Genomic DNA, 23,129 nt, shown 5'->3' on the forward strand with positions numbered 1-23,129 from the left:
TTAAATAATGAGCATGTGTTCACAGACAGAAACACTTTAGCACTGAAGAGGAGCCTTTGGAACCAGATGTACCCTACACTCCCATGCTTTTACCAGCATTATCCTTGAACATCTTGCAAAAACATTTGCTACTGTCTTCCTTTTTGCTTACCTACAAAGCAAATAAGAAGAGAAAAAAATACTGAAGGGAGTGGATTACCTAGTCTTCTTGAAGGAGTTCAAATGCTACAATTAAACCAACAAAATAGTATCAACTACAACAGAAACGCCACCAGCTTTGATCTTCTGGATTGTGAGGCAATGTGCCTGGGTATTATGAATATAAATGCACACTCAATTTCCACTGTCCCAGTCACAGGAATGACAAAAACCCTCCACTGGTTTAAAAGCTGTTATACATACTTGTGCACACAGTATGTGCTACGTGCCCTGCTGTCCCTGAGGCACGCCCCCCCAAAACACTGCAGGGCTACCTCCAGTTAGAAGATGTAAGAATAATGAGGTAGTTAAAGGGAGGTTGTTCAAGGTACTTCAGATCATCCCTGGAGAACTTCTGAAATAATTAGATTAAATCAAAAGGATAAGCCTGCGCCAGTAATTTATGAAGTTGCTTTACCTAGAAAAAGTTAGCACCAATGATTCATTTAAGGTACAGTTCCAAGTTAAAGTACAGTTCCAAGTTAAAGTTACAGTAAACTTTAACTTCTCTTTTAGCTGTAGTTATGTGGTGTGCCTCAGTGATTCAAGACAGTAACAATAATTCAGCCCTTAGTCCCCATTAATAATAAAAAAGACTGAGAATGGTTATTTCATAAATGTATTAGTTCCCAAATTCATTTATCCGTACCCTTACTTCAGTAACCACAAATGCGTCACAGAAATATGGAAGATAATGCAACGAACAAAAAACTTTGAAGGTAACATTTTCTAATGCCACCTTTCAAGTGCCACTGAAATGCAGATACACAAAAGTGACTGTGACAAATCGTGTCAGAACACAAAGAGGACATGCACTGATTTCCCTAATGACTGCACAACAAATTGACAAACATGTAGTGAGGGCACAGGCCTCTCCTTATTCTGCAAATTTCCAAACATTGGTGGATATTCCATAAAGGTACTGTATTATACAACAAACACTCATTATTTCCTAACAAAGTCCACCTGTTAGAGGACCATTCACAGTTTCCCATGGTTTACATTTAAACCGCCCCTTATAGTCAGCCCCACCCATGCCACCCATTTGTAATGATCTCAAATAAGGTGACTAAACCACTGAGGGCAGCAAACATGCTCGTCTGTGGCATGCAGTGTAGATATTTAGGTTTTAAACTAGAGCAACGTGACATGATTCCAGTTTTCTTTTTCTGCGAGATGTATACATGAGAGGCCTAATTAAGATACATGTCAAACTCAGACAATAAAGCATGACTATAAAGTCCCAGAGTAACATTCATTCCATTTTCACGATCAAATCCATTGGTCAGTCCGTGTCATCGACAGAAAAGGCAGTGTAAAACTCCACTGTTCATCCATCACCATCACGGTCTCCATGGACAGGACGAGTGGCTCCACAATCTCTGCTGGCAAGTCACAAGTATGAGTGTGTGGTGTCTTTCCCCCAACCCTCACATATCACCACTCGCCCCCAGCTAATGTTCAGGACGTTGCTGGTGTCCTTTCCTCACAAAGGCACTGGGCTCTTGTGACAAAGGCTGAGTGAGACAGCAGCCGTGTCACTTTGTTGCACTGTCATGCCAATCCGTGGAATTAGTATCCTCTTCCACCACATCGCTGTGCAGTGTCTGGCTCAGAGGGCTGCAAAGTGACGGTGCTCACAATAACACACACAAGGTCTTGAGTCCAGAAGCAGGCATTGTAGATTCAGTGGATTTCGATATGTACCTGTGAACAGACATAGCTGTCAGGCTTAACCCGCCTATTATCTTTGGGGTCAATTAACATTGTTTTTTTGGCTTCAAATTTCATGACTTTTCCTAATCTAACGGGGGTAAGTGGGTAAACATAAAACTAACATGATAATAAGTTTTCAATGTCCTTTACACATTTTATAAATATCAGTGTTTCTTTGGGGCATATTTGACCCCAGGCTTTTTTACCTGTATAGAAGGAAGATCAATATTTTAGTCATATTTGTTTTAGCTGTTCAGGAAGATGCTGAGGAACGTTAAGATGCCATTTTTAATCATCTAAAAACTTCCCTCTGCTATGGGACCCTTGCCTCACATAAAGACCCCACTTCATATGGCATAGAGCAGAGAAAAAACATGACTAACACAAGACCTTTCACGTATAAGACGGGTTGAGTGGGATGGGTCGCGTTTTGTGTGAAGGGCTATCAGTCAACAAAACACATAAAGCACCTGACACATTATCTTGGATAACAATTATTGTTATAATAATTTTCTAGTGGTTTAAACTGATCCTAATCGATAAAAAGTTAGTAAGTTTGATGCTGACAGTTGGGTTAAAGGAAAACGAGCGTGGGTGAGATAATAAGCAAGGCAAATCACACACATTCATTAAAATGAGAGATGCATTCATAGATCTTGACACACGTGACGATAATAATATAACAAGCTGTAAAGGCATAATTGTGTTTTCATTTAAATCGCTGGAGGTTAGTGGGTTGACGTTATTCGTCTGCTCCTTGCCAATCAGCTGTTGCTTTGTTAATGCTTGCAAGCTATCATTTGTTATCTGCCTCGGCATAAAAAAAAATAAATAAAATAAAAATAGGTTAGCTACAGATTTGACTGCGCAAGTGGCGATAAAGTGTGTTGAAGTACGCTACCTGTAATCTGACGTTGAAAATCATCGAGGCGATGAGGTAGATGTACGGAAATCTGATTCGCAGTCGCCATGCGAGATCGAAAAATATCAACAAAGTCCTCGTCAAGCCTTTGGAAAACACTCCGTAGGTCCGACCGGCGGACCCCGAGAACCGGAACACTAACGTTAAATATGATAGAGCCGCCATAAGACGAAGCCTGTCGCGGCGGCTGCTAACCCTACTGTGATTCACTACAAACACCTGGCGAGGGGGTGAATGACATGTGACGGTGCATATTTCTATCACCGACTGACACCGAGCTCCATTCTTCGCTCCTGCTAGTGTTAGCTTGCTGGGCAGCAGCTACTCCACCCCAAACAGACTCGGGCTCTCCTCGGCTACAACACCCACAATCTGGCCGATAGGCTTTGGCGGACGTATAACAGTGTGACACACGGATGCTAAAGTAACTGTAGAGGTGACGTCATGTCCCCGGTTGGTGTTACACTGTAACAGCTCCGTCTTTTCATGTTATCTTTTAGCTACCAAAGTTATCGCCACCTTTTGGAAATATCCCAGTGACTACAACTTTACACTCTATTATTATATGCATGTCGGCAAAGTTGAACGGCGGACGGCTAGCTGTTTGTTTGGGACACTTCACAACCGTCGAAGTTTGTGTGGGCGTAGCTACTGTAGCCAGCTAAGCTAACTAGCTAGTGCACCGGATGCAGCATCTGGTGGTGGTGGTGCCTTCAGTTTTTTTTTTTTTTCTTCTCAGGGGTGGTGGCCGCTGTTTTGCTTCATAGCCTCCAGACCAGCTCACGAAAGCATGGGAATGTTGTGAGGGAATTTCCAAGTAAAAGTTGTGTAAAAGTGGCAGATAAGTTATTGTAAGTTTTCGACAAAGCCGTATCGATATCCGCGGGGATCCGTTGTGGCACCAACGCCGATCCGTGCGACGCTGTTGGGGGACATTTCGCAAGCGAGCAAGTTCGGACAAAGAAAAGAGTTGTGAAGCTAACGTTAGCTGGCTCCCAAGCTAACTTAGCGGCCACAGACGACATTCTTCTAGCTACGGCGCAATGCAGGCCATAAAGTGTGTCGTTGTCGGGGACGGGTAAGTTAATCGAAGCGGTCAGTGATTTGTGCCTCCCATCTGTGGAATAGGCTAACTCTAGCTAAAAATAGCGTACAGGGAACTGTGCATTTTGTTGCAGATTTCTTTTTTTCCTAAAAGGGGGGAAAGATAGCCGGCTAACGATAACGACCTGTTTACATGTCGTGGATGATATTTTGTTAACGCTACACACAACTGTTTCCGCTGAAGTTTTAACTAACCAATTACTCGCCGTAAATCATGAAATTATCGGTGGAATTTAGCACTCAATCGCCGAATAGTATGCCAGTAAATTCAGCGTTTTTTCTTTTTTTTTTAAATTCTGCTAAATGTATTACACCGTGTATTGGGAGGAAGAGTATACCGATAGGCATGTTGTAGGCTAATCTCTCGATTAACCCAGTTTAATTATTTTTCCTCCCGCCTGGGACGTGGGAGTGAAACGCCAGTGCGCATACTTCACCTCTCCGTCTTAACCAGCCAGATGGTTAAAATCCATGTTTACAAGTAGTGAGGCTACAGTTGAGAAATTTGAAAAGTTAAGCTCCTTGTTTGTGTCTGTTAAGTCCGCAGTGGTTTTGCAGCGGAGTAAGATGGTGCCCAGGAGCTCATTCTGTTAAATTTTCTGCAAATTTTTGGCTGTGCCAGAGGCTTTTGGTTTATGGCAGCAAATGGCTTCAGCAATCCGTTCCTACTGTCCTGCTTGTTAATATGTGGGAAGTTATATTCACTCAACTTCTTGGTCTGGGTGTGGTGGATACCACAGCAGGAGAATGAGAGTCATTAGATATGGCTAGGTCTGTGTTAGATTTATTTAGTTTTAGTTTTACTTTAATATATTGCTTGATTTGTTAGCTTTGTAGGTTTCATATTCATTGTACATACAGTTATTGATTGGAAAATTACCACTGCATTGTGTATGTGTAATGTTGTTAGTGCAAATCTTGAATAATTAATCGCATGGGTTATTACCTATGCCCTTGTTGTCCCAAGTTAAAGTTTAAAAAAAAAAAAAAAAAAAAAAAAACAGGGCCCTGCTTATGTGTCAGAGGAGGGTTGATTCTCTCCTTTGAGATTGTAATGGGTGATGTGCTTGGCTCTTTATTCAGTTAGCCTATTTTAAATTGGAAAACCCAATGAATTCAGTCCCTGAATTGATATATGTGACATTATGGCAAATGGTCTTGGAGGGAATCATAAACAGCTGATGTCATCTTTCTTTCCCTACCCCTTTCAGAGCTGTGGGTAAGACATGCCTGCTCATCAGCTACACCACCAATGCCTTTCCTGGAGAATACATCCCCACAGTGTGAGTATCACATCAGCCCTGGGGGTTGGGGGGCACTGAAAGCTCACAAGCACCATACCATTCACTCCACCCTTCTTTCAGGTTCCACTGATTACCACATAATTACTCTATAGAAAAGTTGGGTGTTGATAGCCAGCCTTCCTTTGCTTTTTAGATGGAAATTTGGGCGCTGGCAGATCAGGTTACTGTCTGCCAGGTAGTGGAACTCGGCATAGAGAATCAGCTCAGAAATTAGTTATTTGGGAAGTCATGAGGAACTCCTGCACCTTATCTGATTGTAGGCGAGCTGTGGGTGCGACTTTGATCTGTGTCACTGTTTGCCAATGGAATGGCTCTGTAAACGGTTGAAGAACAAGCTTTCTGTTAAGCTGAGTCAGATGCTATCATGGGTAATTTTCAAGGGAGAACAAAACATACAAGTGAAAATAATAAATCAAAGTAATTAACAACTTGAATGGTTTTACACCTCAAGACTTGAAGTTAAAGTTGAACTTTCTTATGGCATGACTAGTAGATCCTCTAAAAGGGAAAAAAATGTGGTTATCAAGTGTGTTAGGCTTAAATCATTCCCACATTTTCACTTCTCAGATTCGACAACTACTCCGCCAATGTGATGGTGGATGGGAAGCCAGTGAACTTGGGCCTTTGGGATACAGCAGGACAAGAAGACTATGATCGACTCCGCCCACTCTCCTATCCACAGACGGTACAATAATAGACAATGCAGTATCATGTTGCACATTTTGTATTTCTCTTAGTTGCCATTAAGCATGTTTTGATGGTTGAAGCGTCTGTACGTAACCCACATGTGAATGTCTGAGATTTGTACGAGGAAAAAGGATTGTAAAAAGAAAGAAACCAATCCTGTGTGTGACATGAACACAGGAGCCTTCTGCTCAGTTCCATAAAGGAAGTGATGGCTATGGTCTCTGATTGCAACATGTCTGTCTCTCCAGGATGTGTTCCTCATCTGTTTTTCACTTGTGAGTCCTGCCTCGTTTGAAAACGTCCGTGCCAAGGTGAGTCGATGCAATTCCTTTTTGGGCAGGAAATAAAGCCTGTGAGGCAATAAGAGGCACCTCACAGTCTGATATTGATTGACCTTCCATCACAACTTGGATATCCATTAAGGCTGCACAGTATTGACAAAAGATATTGCAATCATTTTTCGAATATTGCCAACCCCATGTAAATTGTAGTGCAGTATGCAGACAGTTTTCAATATTGTAGATTTTTCAGTAAGAAGTCATTTCTGACTTCTCACTGAAAAATTCTGAAAGCTGAGATACTATTTTATAAAATTTCTTCTGAATTAAATGCCACTTTTTAACAATGGACAAGTTAATTTATACACCAAAACATGGGATCAAACTGGATTGTTTTATGTAGGAGTTTATTCGTTTTTAATTAATTGTGCAGTGTCAATCATGGAGTGTTTTTATAAGATTTGCTCAATTCTTTATTTGCACTCAGGTACTGTGTATCACTGGTATGTAATCAACAAGCTTAATTAATGTATAGTGCATTAAGATATGTACTGTTAAGATAACTTTAGCAGTTTAACACAGACAGGCTATTGATGTTGTCTCTGTTGTGGTCTCTGCACAGTGGTATCCTGAGGTGAGACACCATTGTCCCAACACTCCTATCATCCTTGTGGGTACCAAGCTGGATCTGAGAGACGACAAGGACACCATTGAGAAACTGAAGGAGAAGAAACTCGCTCCGATCACCTATCCCCAAGGCCTGGCCATGGCCAAAGAGATTGGTACCAACACTTTTTTATGGAATTCTCTATTTGGTCTGCTATAGTACAGGCCATGGTAAAATTTTAAATAATACCAAATTCTTAAAATAAAAAAAAGGCCAACCAATAAAAATGGTTAGGAATGATTTTATTGACTTTATATCTTCAGGGATAAGTGGTGTTAACCTGGAAAATTTCACACAAATGTTTTAAATTAAAAAATGGTTCTTTCTCTTTTGTTTCCTCAGGTTCAGTCAAGTACCTGGAGTGTTCTGCCCTGACTCAGCGTGGCCTTAAAACTGTGTTCGATGAGGCCATCCGGGCCGTCCTCTGCCCTCCTCCCGTCAAGAAGAGGAAGAGGAAGTGCTCCCTCCTCTAAGATTTCACTGGAAAGGATATGGGGGAACATGACCGCTAGTGGTGAGGGTGGGAAAAGACACAGGAAGAAAAAAAACACAGACATACATACATACACTTACACAAAAGCAGTGTACTTCAGAATCTTTTCTTCTGTAAAAGTGTAGCTACAGTAGTTCTACCAACCATTACAATGAAAAAAAAAATGACATGCCGCAAATCTACAATAAGGGTTTTGATGATGATAGACCCTATTTTTTTTTTCCTAACATTCACTACATACACATATAGACAAGACTGACTATGAAATGATGAAATTCCTGAGGCCTTCTAAAATGGATGGGAAGTTTTATAAAAATGGACCGTGGAATGTTTTCAATTTGTTCTTCCACTGGTAGTCCATCTTGTTTGTTTACAGTCTTGGTGGTTTATTTTGAGTGGAAGAAATATTGCCAAATACATTCTGCAGATATCAGATGGTGTTTTTCAGCTGACAAGAAAACCTTTGTGTTATCTCAGTCCTTTACACCTTTCGGTACATCTTACAGTTTGCCGTTGTGCACTACACATAAGGGTTCAGCTACATGATGGGTGGCATTTTATTGATTTCATTTTCAATTTGTGAGGGCAGTCACGTGTAACCGCTATGTAACCGAGGAACTTGAAGTAAACATCTGTGAAGTTCTTTTGCCTCAAATTACTGTTAATGTACCATGATCTTTTCACCGGTAGTGCTCATTAGTTTCCAGTCCTATGTGAATGACACCCAGGCTGAGACATAATTGTCATGTTGTTAATATTGAAAATTAAGGCTGGGAATAAGTCTGCTGATGCCAACAATGCTATAAATCCCTTAAAAGAAATCACAATCCAGTATTTCATGTGTTTGGCTCCCATTGGACCCGTCAAGAGTATGGTATTCTTCTTTTCTCTTTTCAACACGTCCCCCCAGAGTTGTCCCAACTGTAAAGTTGCCTATAGTGCAGCGCTGAATACTTTATATTAGATTTTGGATTATGTCGGTTCTGGGGAGTATTCCACAAAACAAGATTAGCAAATGAGCCAGATAACAATCTAAAAAGTTAATATGGCATAAATATCTTACGAAACTTGTTTTCAGTTACCAATGTGGATGACTTAATTATATTCCTAAAATTTTCATTCTAGTTTTATTTCATAAATTCAAGTACCTATGACCAAGATCTAGCATAATATTTTCGACAGTAACCTGGCTAACTTTGTAATCCTGCTCTGTGGAATACCCTCCTGGTGTTAGAAATATTTTGGGTGGTGGGAAACAAGAGTACCTTTAATGGTCTATGGGCATTTATCAGAAACCTTTCGTGCAACACATTCATTCGTTGTGAGTAGCACACTTGATTTTAATAGCATCACTACTGGCTAAGCGATGTCACTAAGAGAGAGCATTAATCCCTGCTATAACAGTATCAAAGCTACTGTTGGTTATGATGTAGTATCAGCATACTCATCCTTTTGTTATAATCATGTGATTGACTTTTGTATCATTCTTTTTCTTCACAGAAATTACACTTCACTCACTGTATTGTAAGACTAACACTATGAATATCCTTTGTTTATTACCTCCTACAGTTAACGCTACCTTAATCTCCCTTACAAGCCTAGCTTTTTGTAATTAATGCTGATAGCATGTATGTGCAACATATACTGAAAACTAAGGTTAGAATTGCTACAGTTATATTTTTTTGCATATTTACAAATGTATTTGAACTACTAGATCAGGGGTAAAGAACATGATGTTGCTCATCTGTAATGTATTCGGACATCAAGCTGTGCTCCAATTCAAGCCAATGTTGTGACCCTTTAGTTTTATGGATAAAGCTATTGTCACTTTTTGAAAAAGCCAATAAATTCCGATAAAACTAACCAAATTTTGCCCCTCTCACAGTGTGCACCCGTGTTTTGAATTTCAGAGGCAACAGTGTGATAGTGGTAATGGTACAAATAGAGAACTGAAAAGCCTAAATATGCTTCACCCACAGACTTATTAATTTCAGTACTTTAATTACCTGTTATGGTAATCATAGATATGCAAGGCCAAAGCGTGTATTTCCCTCCCTCAGGTGTGGCTTATGTCAAAGTGGTTTCATGGTGTACAGGTAACGGATGTATTTCCTTCAGAACTGTGGACACAACTTTATGACTTTGACTTTACTAGAGTGTCATGCTCTCAAAGCCCATCATGTAAATGTGACATCCTGGGTGTAAATGTGGCCCGTCACTTTGTTGTATGTCATTCCCCTCACCCAATCTGACCAGTCTGCATTATGAGGGGTATAATAAATACAAAAACACCAAAAGATAATTTGCTGATATAAATTTTAATAACAATAACTGAGGAAACCTGACAAGGTATTTTAAATAAATGGCAATTTATAAACCCACAAGGTTTTTTTTAATAAAGTTGGCAAAGAAGGAATTCCAAAAACTAAATTCATTCACTTCCAATCTCAGTACGAAAGCTTATCAATCTTTCCATCTTTCTTTTTAATGCCGTTCACATTTACATTAGGTCATCAAGTCTTCTGTCAGTCTTGTTGCAAAGGCTCAGGAATCAACAAACCGCAGCAATGTCCCTGTAGTTGTAGGTATACTAGAGAGAGAGGAAAAATGCTCAATTCAGTGTATAAGTGAATACACTGATGAAACACAAATATGATTCAACAATAAGGGTTGTCTAAGGACCCAAGAGCAGTAGTATGAATGGGCAAAGGCATCTATTTTTTGCCTCTTTGCTTTGCCACAGGCCCACTTGCCTCAGATTGGACACCATGGGTGTTTTATTTTCTTGTGGTGCCAACAGTTTCCTTGGGATCTCTGTGTTTTGCACCACATCTCATCATCTAAACCAGGGGTGTCAAACTGGTGCCATGAAGGGCCAAGGAGCTGCAGGTTTTCATTCCAACCGAAAACTCCACCAGGTGATTTCACCGCTTACCCCAGCTTCAAGCAGAGAGGAGGAAACAATCAGTGAAATCACCTGGTGGAGTTTTTGGTTGGAATGAAAATCTGCAGCCTCTCGGCCCTCCATGGCACGAGTTTGACACACCCTGACCTAGACAGATCTGCTGCTTCATTTTTTTTCTATGCACTACCCTGCTCTTTAAGAGTCAGCAGCATTTAACCCATATATCATCAGTGCAGGTAGCTGTCAAGGCCTCAATAGGTCAAATTATTATACAAGCAAGGAGAACTCTGGTGCCACTGACTAAATGAGAAAATCCTTAAATTTTCAAACACTTTTCACAATCAATAGCAACTTGTCTTCAACCAGCCTTACCTGTCTACGAGCTCAGCACCAACAATGTCATGAACGTGGTATTTCATCTGGAATTTGACTTGCGAGTTTGTTCGCCGCTCCTCTAGGTCTGCTTTTAAGACTTCACTGTATTTGGCCTTTTTGATCATGTTAAGCACCGCTTTACGACCTAGCAGGGAGAGGTGAACGGGGTTGGAAGACAAACAGTATTTCAATTAGCAAGACGCTGCCACTAACCTCGAGGAATGAGACCAGTTAAAGCAAGGTAATTTTTTCAGTTTCTCTCCACTGGTCTGTTGTCGTCATGCCTACCTCGTATGAAGTACTTGGTAAATCTGCCTGAGTTGGGAATAGATAGCCACCAGCTGCCGGCGTCCCTCACAGTCAGGACCCCTGCCTTCACCAGTTGCCTTAGTGGTGGGGAAATAAAGTAAGTGCTGATCTATGCAAATGAGTAAGACATGCAAAATCCTTCAAGAGTGTACAAAGAAAAAAACTGGCACCAGACTGCTATTGAAAGGTATTAAAGCCCAGTAAGACTTTTAAATTCCCACCCCCTACAAACCAAAATACGATTCATATTTGCAGTGGCATGAAATTATGCCTGAAATTCAAGCAGTCAGTATTTCAAAAACTCCCTTTTACATGTGCTATTTTGGAAAGGAAGTAATCGACTTATTCTACTGTTTCATTGGGGAAAAAAAGGTAAACGAGGAAGTAAAGACCTCAGTTCATTCATACGTTATCTCAGAGTCTGTGAAGAGGAACTCCTTGAGCATCTTGTCTTTGCTGAAGCTCAGCTCAGTGCAAGAAGGCAGGACTTTTTCCAAAAACTTCTCCACTGTCCCTTGTGTCACTCTGCCCTGCTCGCCCGCCAGCACTTTGGCCTTGTAGTCTGAATAGAAAACCAGGCCAAAAGCCTCTGAATCAAAGCCCAGCTGGAACATCAACAGCTCTCCTTTGTCCCGCAGTTCACTCTGTGGACAAAGCGGAGAGAACAGTATTGGATTTTCACATTTTAACCAAAGAGAAAACATCACACACAGAAACAGAGGAGCAGCATCTTACCAGCTGTCGGTCCACCATAGTCTTGTCACTGTGCAAGCTGTAAAGTTGGTGCTTCAGTACAATTTGAGGCAAGGAGTCATTGAACAGCTTTCTGGGGAACAGTGTCATGAGATACTGCAGGGTGGATTTAATGTCCAGTGGTCCCTCTAGATGACGAAAATAACTGGTGAGTGGTGAATTCACCCCTTAATAAACTTAAACACTGTGATTTCAACTCAAAATCCAAACCTACCATCTCCATCAATACACCCAAACTTCTCTGTACCAAGTCTTCTTTTCTTCACTATGAATGTGTCTGAAATCAAACCCCTTTTCCTGTTCATATCTGAAAAAATACACCATAGGAATGACTGGCAGATAGACCTTCAAATGACAGACAAAACCCACTTCTCATGTCAGGCAAGTCAAGCATGTCACATACACAGACCCCATTTAATGTATTGTTGTTTGGTCCAGTGGTTCTCCATGTAAGTTTTGTTTCAGAAGGGTAAATAAAACCTCAACCCTGAACCGTCATTTAGTTATTCACTCTCTCGCTGTGTAATGCTCCACTGAGTGAAATAAATAGTTTTAATGAATCTTCATGATACAAGGCACCGCTGAATCAACGTTACCGTCTGCCAGCTGATTGCCCCGGCTTTGTCATGTTATCTTTCTGCTAACGTTCACATTACTACTAAAACCACATTGACAAGACACAAACTCAGCCAGTTTAACACTCTGATAAAACCCTTACCTGACACTTAAAGCGGCTGCATCAGTGTTGTTATTGCTTTAGTTTTGTGAAACACTAGAGTTCAAAACCACCTAGCGACTCAAAAATCTTCTGTTAGCAGGAAACGTCACGGTTAGCCGCTTAGCCTTACCCTCTAGCGGCCTGGGCAAAATGTTTTTTTCATAGGATGGCGAAGGTATGAACTAATTGCCTTACATTTGTTCTCTAGAGCCTTTCCCTATTATTAACCATAACCATTTTTTTCATAACCCAAACCTTAATCCTAACCACAACCAGTAAGCAAAAATGAACACTAAATTGACTTCGCTGTCCTATGAAAAAAAAATTGGTGATCCAGACAGGACCTGGATATGCCAAAGTAGGTTACCTTTGTTTGGCGTGGCATTGTTATATGTACGTTAATTTGTTTGGCTGTTGTTTCGTCAATTAAATGTATTTATTTTCACTTCCCGACGTTGCAAATTTATAATACGTTGCAACATCAATATGTTGATCTGGATTTGCACAATGTTGACCGGAAGTGCTATATTCGACTTGCTTCAGCTTTACTTGTAGCTGTTAGCAGTTTGGCTAGTTGTGTGGTAGCATACCCCCCGTTTAAAGTGAGGTAATGTCCACGTCGAGGTTAGCAAGCTGTTGATACTTGGCAAAGCTTGCTGTGAATGCGCTCAGTGCTTCAAAAGTCAGGGTTTGACCTCTGCAGTTGATTATTTCAGGCCATGCTAGCGTCAAGTTACAAGCTAGTTGCCTTTGGATATCAGTGGTCGTGAGACAAACAATCTGACATATGAGGTCGCAGCATCAATATGTGCAACTGTTAATGTGGCTGCTTTGCCCCAATAATCATTTTCATTCATTTGTATTCACACACTACCAAAGGATGAGCGACTGGAGACACTTACTGATCCGTAAGTGTCTCTAGTCGCTCATCCTTTGGTAGTGTAATGTACTATCATGTTGTCAGTGCAAAGTCAGGTAGAAAGAAGACATGGTCTGAAGAGATTAAAAAACTGCAGTCCTATACAAGAGCAAGGTCTGAATAATTTAACCTGCAGCACTGATCCTTTTCCTTGCAGATAACTGTATCACGATGCAACAGTACTGCAATTTTAAACATTTTGCAGTATGTATTGTAATAACCTGTATTGTGATATATTGCAATGCATTACCTTTTTTTTTCAACTGTCCCCAAAGGAAAACTTGGTTAACATCTGTTGTATCAAATGATATAAAGTTTTCATTCTGTTTATCATTTTTATTGTGGCAACATGGGACTGTCAAGCAGCCAGACTGACCAATTCTGTCGTAAAAACCTGACATAATTATTGCATCGATTGTTGGCGATACAGTATTGATACAGTATCACCATACAAAATATTTCACTGGTATGCTGTATTGTTTTCTTTCCCCACCCCTACAGGTGACCATTAGCAATGGACCACACCCGCCACAGAGCCCATTTTCCTTACTCCAGGCCGGACCACCGCCAGCACCAAGCTCGGCCAGCCCCCGACCGAACCCCTCTCACCTGTCAGACTTTGAGCACCAGGAGGCATCTCTATGAGCGGGACTTCCCTGTATACAAACAGCCGGTTGAAATAGGAAGCTTTTCCCTGGATTCTGAACGTCGATTCTTCAATGACAGCAGGCAGATGAGGTACTATGTGGAGCCTGACAGGAGTCCCAGTTTTGACTTGAGGGATGGATACAAGGACCGCTTCGTGAAGAGAGATGAGGCGGTGAAGGAGAAGCTGGACCACCTCCTGCGGTGGATCCTGGCCAACAGATCAAAGCTTCAGTCTGGCTCAGCTTCACCCCGTTGGTAGGTGTCTTTCACCCCATTTAATGTCTAACGTCTCTAAATACATGGTTAACATTGTTGTTTTGTTTTTTTTTTTTTGCTTCATATTTCATGACGTTTCCTAAGTTAATGGGGACAAGTCAGTAAACATAAATTTAACATGATGATGCGTTCTCAATGTCCTGGACACATTTTGTACTCTGTGTTTCTTTGAGGTCTATTTAACCCTAGGCTTTTTTAATTGCATAAAACATATAAGAAATACCTACAGTTGACACACATTAGCTTTAACTGTTTTGGATGGCACTGAGGAACTATAACACGCCATTGATAATAATAAAAAAAAAACTTTCCTCTGCTTTAGGGCCCTTGCCTCACATAACCAGACCTGTTTGTAGTGGGAGAACCAGTCCTGTTCATATGACATTCAGGAGGGAACAACATGTTTCCCTCAAGTTTAATCTATAAGGGGAGGGTGAGTGGGGGAGGTTATGTTTTATTTAAAGGCCTTTTTAGGTAGTCAACAAAACACATCAAGCAGCTCACTTTCATCATAATCATTTTCTGGAGGTTTAAACTGACCCTGGTTGATAAAAATTGTAAATTTAAAGGTAACAGGAGGGTTAAAATTCTTTATCCACCCAAATACAAGGATGAAGCCTGTGCCAGCATACATTAGACAGGCGAACTTCCTGGACAAGTTCATCACAGGACTAACACAATTAGCTGTGTGCCCTGTATGTGTTTAACTGACGCTACCACCCATTTTAATAATTCAGATATCATTTATCATGATGTGATCGCAAAACAGACTCATCACTCCATTAATTATAAGCAGAACTGTGTTGTGTGTCGGATGTGTATTCTTTGATCAACCTCTGCTCTTCCCAGTGCCTTAGACGCTGACTTTGTGACGTGGCGTGGCCATCTGACCAAAGTGCTGACCACTCCCTATGAGACGCGGGAGGGCTGGTTGCTGGCGGTCACCCGGTTCAGGGGCACGCTCTACATCAGCGAGGTGGAAACCGAGGCTGCTCGCAGGGAAAGGGAGAATCGCACTGAGAGGCACCAAGAGATGATGTACTGGGGATACAAGTTTGAGCAGTACACATGTGCAGGTAGTTGAGCATGTACACTCTGTATTGATGGTTTGCTTTGTCTTCTTTCAAACACTGATTTTTCTGATCAGTGCTTAAATGCACTACTGCGACAGATGACACACAAGAAAGAAAATGGATCTTATGTTTATTCATATCAGCCTTGCAAGTGTAAGTGATATCATATGATGCACACAATGTCACCATACTAAAATCAAATTGAAACAACTTTATTAATCCCTTTAGGGGCTCTTGTATGGTGCAGCAAGTCCATAAAACATAACATACATAACCACAACCAAGTCATAACTATTTGTTTAGATGATAATAAACCATCTTCCATCCCTACAGATAGCATCCACAGTTCCCCTGACCCAGGTGGAGTGGTCAACACCAACGAGGCCTTCTGCACTGTGGTCCAGACTCGGCTCGCGGATCATAAGCTGCTGTTCTCTGGGGAGGTGGACTGCCAGGATAAAGACCCCAAGGCTCCAGCCCCTCCTTCCTGCTACATAGAGCTGAAGACCACAGCAGAGATCTGCACCCCTAAACAGCGCAGTAACTTCCACAGGTAGAGTTGTTTGATGAAGCTTTTCCACGTTTTCATCTCATGCTGCCGGTTGGTACTTCTTCTGTTCTGTGTTTAAAAATGCATTTTTTCTTGTTTGGATGATTTTTAGGTTCAAGTTGCTGAAATGGTGGGCTCAGTCTTTCCTCCCTGGGGTGCCCCGTATTGTAGCAGGCTTCCGGGACCATGAGGGGGTGGTTGTCGGTGTGGAGACTATCCACACCTCCAAGATATCCCATCTCATCAAGGTACAGTGCAGTTGTTTGAATGCCAGCCCACCAGAGGTTAAGCAAAAAATGAAAATGGTATTGTTCTAGATGAGCTATGATCACAAGATTAACACAAAAATATTTGCATCTTATTTGTCATATTCCATATAGAATGAGTACAACTGCTGGAAGCCAACAGTCTGTATGAACTTCTGCTGCGATTTCCTGTCTTACGTGAAGCATGTGGTCAAAGAAGACAATCCTAGGTAAGTGTTTTTTCATACCAAATAAATTGTAGTATACACTGCACTGTATGTCATTGAAATGTTAGTTTCCCCTGCAGTGTGGTCTACCTGTTTTCCTGGGAGCCCCAAAGAGACGTGACCTACTCCATCCATAGAGACTCCCAGTATTCCTTCCTGCCTCACTGGTTTGTTGTGGAGATGACCGGGGTCAGCAGTGAAGAGTCACACCACTGATAACAGCAACAGGCAAGACGTGTTCGGTGAGGATTCCTGTTAGTCTGGACCTCCAATGGAGCTTTATATGTCAAAATACTTTGGTATTTTATGTGTGTGCAGCATTACTTGTTTCCACTTGTTTCAGTAACTGGTCGATGATGGTTGATGTGATGATTCTAACTTTTATAATAAAACCATGATGATACCAAAATTGTTTCAATTACTTTTATTCCCAAGTTATAACAATAAGTTACCATTCCAAAAAGAGCAGTACGTTCATTACAAGAATTTAAGAAGTATTACACAAATAAGTTGTACTGTGAATTATGATGACTTCAAGTAAGTACAGCATCAGCAGTCTGACTATTTTCATATAAACTGTTAAGACAACACAATGGAATGACGCCATGTTTATTCTGACAAGGAAGAAAAATAGCTTGTTGAAAGAGGCATTGAAAATTAACGTGAAGAATGAACTCATTAATCCAGTGAACACTGAATAGCTTGTGAGTTCCCAAACGGGATCTTAAAAAGCACTGCTGACACTCATCCCATTTGTAGTGATGAGTACATCACATCTTACCGAACAATCCCACAGTTGCCGGGTAGAACAAAACACTGTGTACAACAGCAGTAAACACCTAAAGGGTTGTTCAGTTTAAGATCTAACACAGCAGTAACCAAACTTGACCATATTAGTGAGAACACTGTGACCACCAAACAGTATCGTAGCCAGTCTGAAACCTAAATTATTTACACACACCTGCGAGACGACTAACGTGGGTGGATTAACCTACTGACCAACAAAATCATTAAGGCCACAGACGGAGAATTCAGTGCATCATGGGTAGAGTGTACAGTACACCTTTAACAGTACTTGCAGTGATGAAGCGCATACAACATATTAATAGTACAGACATTTTTGTTTTGAAGAGGCACCGCAGCTCGTTCTTGTTCTCTAACACTCCTGTCTGCTCATATCCTGCACTCAGATCACACTCATTTTTAATTTCATTCCATTCTCTCCTAATTAATTAAAACCCAAACACATTTATGAACCCATAAGAGGTAGTTTTAGATTTTATGCTACACATCCACACGTTTTAATGGGAGTTCCACACTTTTCAACTTGTTTTTTTCCTTTACATGAAAAAAATGTAATGCTTTCATAAGACAGACCCTCTGACCTGTTTTCATTTCTGCAGCTATAGAGCCATGTAAAATTTGCATGTAATAGTCACATCTTCAGCAAACAGATTTAAATAGTTAGCAGATATTTCATGAGGTTAATGTCTTACAGTAAAGTATTAAGGAGTTGCACTGGTTAGCCAAGGCCAAGTTAAAACATAAGACAATAAAGAATGGTCCCATGGCTTCGATCTAAGAGGCGGATGTGGCTTGGCTTCTGGTCATACTTTGTGTTGTAGAAATATATACCGGTAATGTTTCTACTAGTTTTAAAATAGAAGTTTTTTTGTTTTTCAATTCTTTAAGTACAGATGCCATTAGCTTTACAGTTTGAAGTGAAGGCACCAAACTCAGTAACCAGCAGCTGAGAAGCCAGAATCACAGTTACCTATGAACTGTGATTGATATGAAACTGAGAAATGATGCTGTTGTCTATTTCATAAAGTTTTTAAGATTGGTGCCACTTTACCAGCACGCTCAACAAATTAATTAAACATTAAATACTGAAGAAAATAAAGAGGCAGAAGCAGAGGATGACTACAGCCTCTGCTTTGAAATTAAGTGCCTGCAGTCAGGAATAGTATTGGGTACAAAATTTAGTTTTCACAGAAATCTTTAGAAAATTAGCTCCGATAAGATCAATGACAACCATGCCAAGAGAGGGTGACAAGTGAAGAAAGAAAAGACCAGTCTGCATGAAGAGAACAGCTCTGGGGTTGAGAGTAGAGGGACGTCAATTATTACTGGATAGAAAATAAGGCTGGACAGTATATATCAAAATTACATCCATATCGTGATATGACACCAGATATCGGCTGGGATTTTCATTTTTGTGATATCGTGATAAAACACAGGGGCTGTCTAATCCCTACAGTTTTCTAAACTAACTAGATTGTTGTAGCTGTTGTTATTTGCCTCTGCCTGCTTGATCATTAGATCCACATTACTGATGACTTTATTAAAAATCTTTTATGAAAGCACCAATTGTCATCCCTACGACATCAATATTGTGATAGCTGATTTTGTCCATATCGCCCAGCCCTAACAGGAACTAACCACAAAAGCCCACTACTGGTTATTGTACATGTTATGGGTGAGGATGAGAATCTGTAGCCCTACAGTTACTAATCACAGCCCTAAATCTCCACACTGATGTAAGAGTTCCTGTCCTAACATATCAGTGCTAGGCTTCAGTAAAACCTCCTAACACCCTGTTGTCATCCAGTGCTGGCCTGGTTTCCTGCTCTGACACAGGGCCCAGGAGAAACCAACCCTTGTCATATTCAAGTTAGCGCTCAGTGCTTCAGTTTCTTGTTCAGGCCCATGACTTTAAAGGTGGCTGCGGTGATCTTCTCATACACCACAAACATGAGGGCAGCTGTCAGTACCGTCTGCAGCAGCTTGGCCTCCAGGCCTTTGTATAAGCCGAGCACACCGTGCCTCCTGTAACACAGAACACACATAAATGAATGGGCAGCTGTCATTAAATCTTCACCAGGGGGCTCGCTGTGTAACTAAATGTGGTTGTGCATATATTTGCCGTTACTCACTTGATTCTATCCAGCAGCAGGGAGAGTACGTTACGAAGGCTTGCAAATGCTCCACCCCTGCCGTCACCTTTGTACTGGCCAAACTGGTGAGATCAAACAGTGAGTTATTGCCTTCAGATATAAAGGATGACTCATTATGTATGTCAATAAAGAAATAATCATGACATGATGGCCTTTGGCAAGATTTTCAGCCCCACTAATGTCTACAATAACATTCTTCAAAATTACCTTAGAGAGCATTTGCTGGGTTTTTTTTTTTTTTATTCCTTAACTTTATTTTGTGGAAGGTCGAACAGTGTCGAGTTCATTAATAAAGTTAGCTTCCCTATTCCCTACCCAAAGTCCTGTACAAATAGATTAGGATGGTGTAAAATGTTCTGTTAAAAGTTCAGAGTATTTTAGAATAAGCATACTTCACATTAAAATTTAAGACGAAAATAAAACACAGGGTTGAAAAGTCTTCAAGTACAGTATTTACCCTGAGGATGGCCTGAACTGTCTGCAGGGGATATGTCGCTGTGGTAGCAATGGCTTTGGCAACGGCTCCAATGACAAAGATCTCTGCCGAGGATATCTGTGGAAAGACACAAACACATAGCGCACAGGCTTACAATCGTGTCCCATGTTTTAGCAATTTTTTTGCAACCTCAGTCAAATATATACTCAGCTCTCATTACAAATATTTTAAGTGTGCTTGGTTTCACATGAAGGCAGAATAAGTAGGACATACAAAGTGTGTGTTGGTGTGTGTATCTGCTGAGACCCTGCCCCCGCCTGGATTTAGTTGTTTTGCTGAATTCGGTCCCCCTCTTGGCGCCAGGCTTTGGGCGGTGGGTGTGTAGCTCCCATAAAAGTCAACTCTATGTACAGAGTACATAATATCATAATACGCTGTTCACCATGCGAACAGGATATTATGATATCATTAGCTGACAAAACCTACTCGTTCTGCCTCACAGACTCATCAATTAAAAAAAGAACACAACACACGCAACATGAGGTTAATGTAACAGCCCGTGTCTTTTCCAAGTACACCTAGTCAACCAACTGTCAAGGCAGGATATGCATTTTTTTGGCCACTGGCTGTCGTGGTCAACTGACTGCTAAATTTGACGACTAATTATCACATTTCCCACCAAAATAAAATGGTACATTAGAAACATACTCTCAACAATGGCTGGCTCCCTGCGTATGTGGCTCATTCTTTAAATCTGAGCCAAAACTTGGTGGCCTGGAATTACTTTACTGCTGGGACACAAATAACAAAGAATAACCAAAAAAAAAATTTTAAAAAATGAACCAACAGTATTCAAATATAACCATCTAAAATTTTAGAAAAGCCTAATCTATGCTCACAAGGAAAAGGTAGATCAGGTTTAATGGTGTTAACACTGAAGCACCACTTTCTTTGCCCATATGCTCTCACCTTCCTCCCTCCTTTGCCTGCTTTCCTCTTCATGGCTTCATAGAACATAAACTGCACAGCTGGGTTGAAGACGAGCACGAGAGATGGCAGGATGCCATTCCACAGAGTGGTCACCCCCTCATTGGCTATGATCTGGGAGAAGGCATCTGACAGGAGAGGCCAAAACAGAGTGGGGTTTGACAAGGGAAGGGTTTTGTTTTTTTGTTTTTTGTTTTAAATCAAGGAAGCATGCTTGAAGTCTAACAGACACAAACACACACCAAATATGCCTTTGTAGTGGGTCTGCTGGAGATCTTCATTTCTGAACTTTGCCCCCTGCAGCTTCAGTCGAGTGTTGACCACCCACATGGGCGTGGTCAGGATCACGTTCACTGCCCCTGCATGAAGAACACACAATTGTCTCTCTTTACTGCAAACTTCGTCCTTCAGTCCACCTTAGTCAAAACTTGCAGCACTTGATGGTTGTTGTGATGCTGTGGTGGAAAAAGTACTTAAATCCTTTACTTTTACAATACTATAGTAAAAAGGTACTCCATTAAAAGTACAAAAATTTTACCTGAGTCAAGTACAGAGGTATTAGTAGTAAAATGCACTTCAGGGTCAAAAGTAAAACTTTGAATGTGAAATTATTGATGAATTAACTTAGTATAGGTATTTTAATGCTGTAGGTCTAACGTCTCCAGATACTGTTGGCTACTAAAACGACACCTCATACTTTATCGTGTTTTGCATGTGAGCATTTATTCTGCAAAGTAACTAGTCACTGCTGCCCCCAGATAAACACAGAGGAGTGAAAATACAGTATTGCTCTCTGAAACGTAGTGGAGTAAAAGTTCAAAGTCCCTTTATGAAGTGGTTAATAATGTCAGTGATTAGTTTGAGAGTGTTCACCTGATATGACCCCCATAAGCAGGTCTTTTCCAGGTCTGGACTTGTGCTGGCCGGATACTGTCATCCTCTTCAGTGAGTTGAAGGTGTAGAAGTAGACAAAGTTGGAGCAGCAGAGGCTGGAGATGACTGGGAACCAACCTCTGTACAGAGACAGCCTGAGAGGGGGGACGAAGAGCAACATGACAAGTGAATTCACACTAAACATCACACTAAATATGACTGCATTGAAACAGTTAGGATTTACAGCATAGGCTTGCTAATCATCAAACTTGTTAGTCACAGTGACAAAGTAATGGAATTAGAAATTAAACAGAGCATTTGATCAGGCGCCTATGGTACCATGGGTGCCACAGCAGAGTAATGGGGCCTCAAGCAGGACCCGCGGTACCGCCCTGTCCAGCGGCGGCGTCAGCCTCGCGCTGCGCCCTCCTCGGCGCAGAGCAGAGCGCTGTGCGCGCGCTATGTGAAAGCCGCTTAGGGTGTCTACACCAGTCTGCTGCTCAAAATCAAACTAAGGGGATTGGATTACAGGACAATTGCGCAAAACAAGCGCCATAACTCAGCAGAAATTACTTCACCCAGCAGGTTACAGCACAGTAAGGTACAATAGTCTTGCTTACAGGCCCTCTTCCTTTGCTATCTCAGCCAGGATGACGGGGGTAGATTTAGACCTCCGACTGTCATCCACTGAAAGAGAAAGAAAAGATGTCATTAATCATGTGTTGAACAGTGTGAATCTCGTATCAGGATACAATCAGCACCAATACACTACACCACACTGTGACCACTGCAGCCTGTGATGAACTCCTGTTACCCTTTAGTTTACAGAGCTGAGTGCTGCTATCAGGTGATAACACCTAAACCTCACCCTGTAGTCGGATCCTGGCTGTATCCAGAGGAAAGAAGACGCTCATGGCTGTCACACTCCCCTAAAAAAAAATCCAATACATTATAATGTTACGCAATGAAGCTGTCAGCCACAGTCCTGCAAATTATAAAACACCGGCAAACTCAGAGACGCGACCTTGTGCAAACTAGACAACCATTCCCATGTCACGAGAAGCACAGCACGTCAGACATTTAACGTGCACCTAAACTTGCTCACCATTGCACCTGCCACAGCATGGACCAGCGTCTCGTAGGACAGCAGGCCGACAGTCGAGCCACCGCGGTCCCCCATGTCTGCAGCCTCTCCCGACCACCGAGCCGAACCACGCACCGCGGAGTGATAGCAATAACAACGGCCTGGTAAAACACAGACAAAAGCTGGCCGCTCTGGTCTTTCTTGCAACGGGAGTGTTTGGAGATGAAATACAAACCACCTCGCTACAACTCCATGGTGTTTTCAAGGGGGAAAGGCACGCCGACAAGAGCGATGAGGCAATGCCGAGGGAGTGTTATCGGATTACACTTCCTCCCAGTTCACCGGTAACTCATTATTGAGCGACGCCTCTTCTTCCTCTACAGTGTTTAGTGGCAGACCAGCTCAGAGGCGCATTACCGCCACCA

At 41.5% G+C, this 23,129-nt stretch overlaps 5 protein-coding genes across 10 annotated transcripts; 2 read left to right on the top strand and 3 right to left on the bottom strand.

The window, feature by feature from the left end:
* Window positions 1-799: 799 nt before the first annotated feature.
* On the bottom strand, window positions 800-3,215 carry smim10l3 (small integral membrane protein 10 like 3). The gene is made up of 2 exons (XM_030058504.1): window positions 2,816-3,215; window positions 800-1,905 (listed from the first exon to the last, which is right to left on the bottom strand). Exons 1-2 carry the CDS (start codon window positions 2,999-3,001, stop codon window positions 1,885-1,887), a joined length of 207 nt encoding a protein of 68 aa, XP_029914364.1. The 5' UTR covers window positions 3,002-3,215; the 3' UTR covers window positions 800-1,884.
* A 373-nt stretch (window positions 3,216-3,588) lies between these two features.
* rac1b (Rac family small GTPase 1b) lies at window positions 3,589-9,233 on the top strand. The gene is made up of 6 exons (XM_030058503.1): window positions 3,589-3,914; window positions 5,152-5,223; window positions 5,812-5,929; window positions 6,180-6,242; window positions 6,832-6,991; window positions 7,219-9,233. Exons 1-6 carry the CDS (start codon window positions 3,880-3,882, stop codon window positions 7,347-7,349), a joined length of 579 nt encoding a protein of 192 aa, XP_029914363.1. The 5' UTR covers window positions 3,589-3,879; the 3' UTR covers window positions 7,350-9,233.
* Window positions 9,234-9,668: 435 nt separating this feature from the next.
* On the bottom strand, window positions 9,669-12,920 carry whr1 (winged helix repair factor 1). Of its 2 annotated transcripts, none has more exons than XM_030058502.1 (7): window positions 12,797-12,920; window positions 11,926-12,018; window positions 11,694-11,839; window positions 11,367-11,602; window positions 10,938-11,035; window positions 10,647-10,794; window positions 9,669-9,959 (listed from the first exon to the last, which is right to left on the bottom strand). In XM_030058502.1, exons 2-7 carry the CDS (start codon window positions 12,014-12,016, stop codon window positions 9,914-9,916), a joined length of 765 nt encoding a protein of 254 aa, XP_029914362.1. In that variant the 5' UTR covers window positions 12,017-12,018; window positions 12,797-12,920; the 3' UTR covers window positions 9,669-9,913. The 2 variants fall into 2 exon arrangements, with proteins under 2 accessions (XP_029914362.1, XP_029914361.1); XM_030058501.1 differs by lacking the exon at window positions 12,797-12,920 and adding an exon at window positions 12,430-12,612.
* Window positions 11,732-16,773, top strand: dxo (decapping exoribonuclease). 5 transcript variants are annotated; one of them, XM_030058498.1, is made up of 7 exons: window positions 11,732-11,859; window positions 13,850-14,251; window positions 15,122-15,348; window positions 15,679-15,898; window positions 16,008-16,143; window positions 16,276-16,370; window positions 16,448-16,773. In XM_030058498.1, exons 2-7 carry the CDS (start codon window positions 13,863-13,865, stop codon window positions 16,581-16,583), a joined length of 1,203 nt encoding a protein of 400 aa, XP_029914358.1. In that variant the 5' UTR covers window positions 11,732-11,859; window positions 13,850-13,862; the 3' UTR covers window positions 16,584-16,773. The 5 variants fall into 5 exon arrangements, with proteins under 5 accessions (XP_029914358.1, XP_029914359.1, XP_029914354.1 ...); XM_030058499.1 differs by lacking the exon at window positions 11,732-11,859 and adding an exon at window positions 12,586-12,604; XM_030058494.1 differs by lacking the exon at window positions 11,732-11,859 and adding an exon at window positions 12,652-12,787.
* Window positions 16,774-16,776: 3 nt separating this feature from the next.
* Window positions 16,777-23,043, bottom strand: slc25a17l (solute carrier family 25 member 17-like). The gene is made up of 9 exons (XM_030058500.1): window positions 22,726-23,043; window positions 22,489-22,549; window positions 22,241-22,307; window positions 21,621-21,775; window positions 20,990-21,106; window positions 20,730-20,875; window positions 19,782-19,877; window positions 19,304-19,386; window positions 16,777-19,196 (listed from the first exon to the last, which is right to left on the bottom strand). The coding sequence occupies exons 1-9, from the start codon at window positions 22,798-22,800 to the stop codon at window positions 19,049-19,051; spliced, it is 948 nt and encodes a 315-aa protein (XP_029914360.1). The 5' UTR covers window positions 22,801-23,043; the 3' UTR covers window positions 16,777-19,048.
* Window positions 23,044-23,129: the final 86 nt, after the last annotated feature.

The sequence above is a fragment of the Myripristis murdjan genome, chromosome 8 (genome assembly GCF_902150065.1).
Source record: "Myripristis murdjan chromosome 8, fMyrMur1.1, whole genome shotgun sequence".
Classification (NCBI taxonomy): domain Eukaryota; kingdom Metazoa; phylum Chordata; class Actinopteri; order Holocentriformes; family Holocentridae; genus Myripristis; species Myripristis murdjan.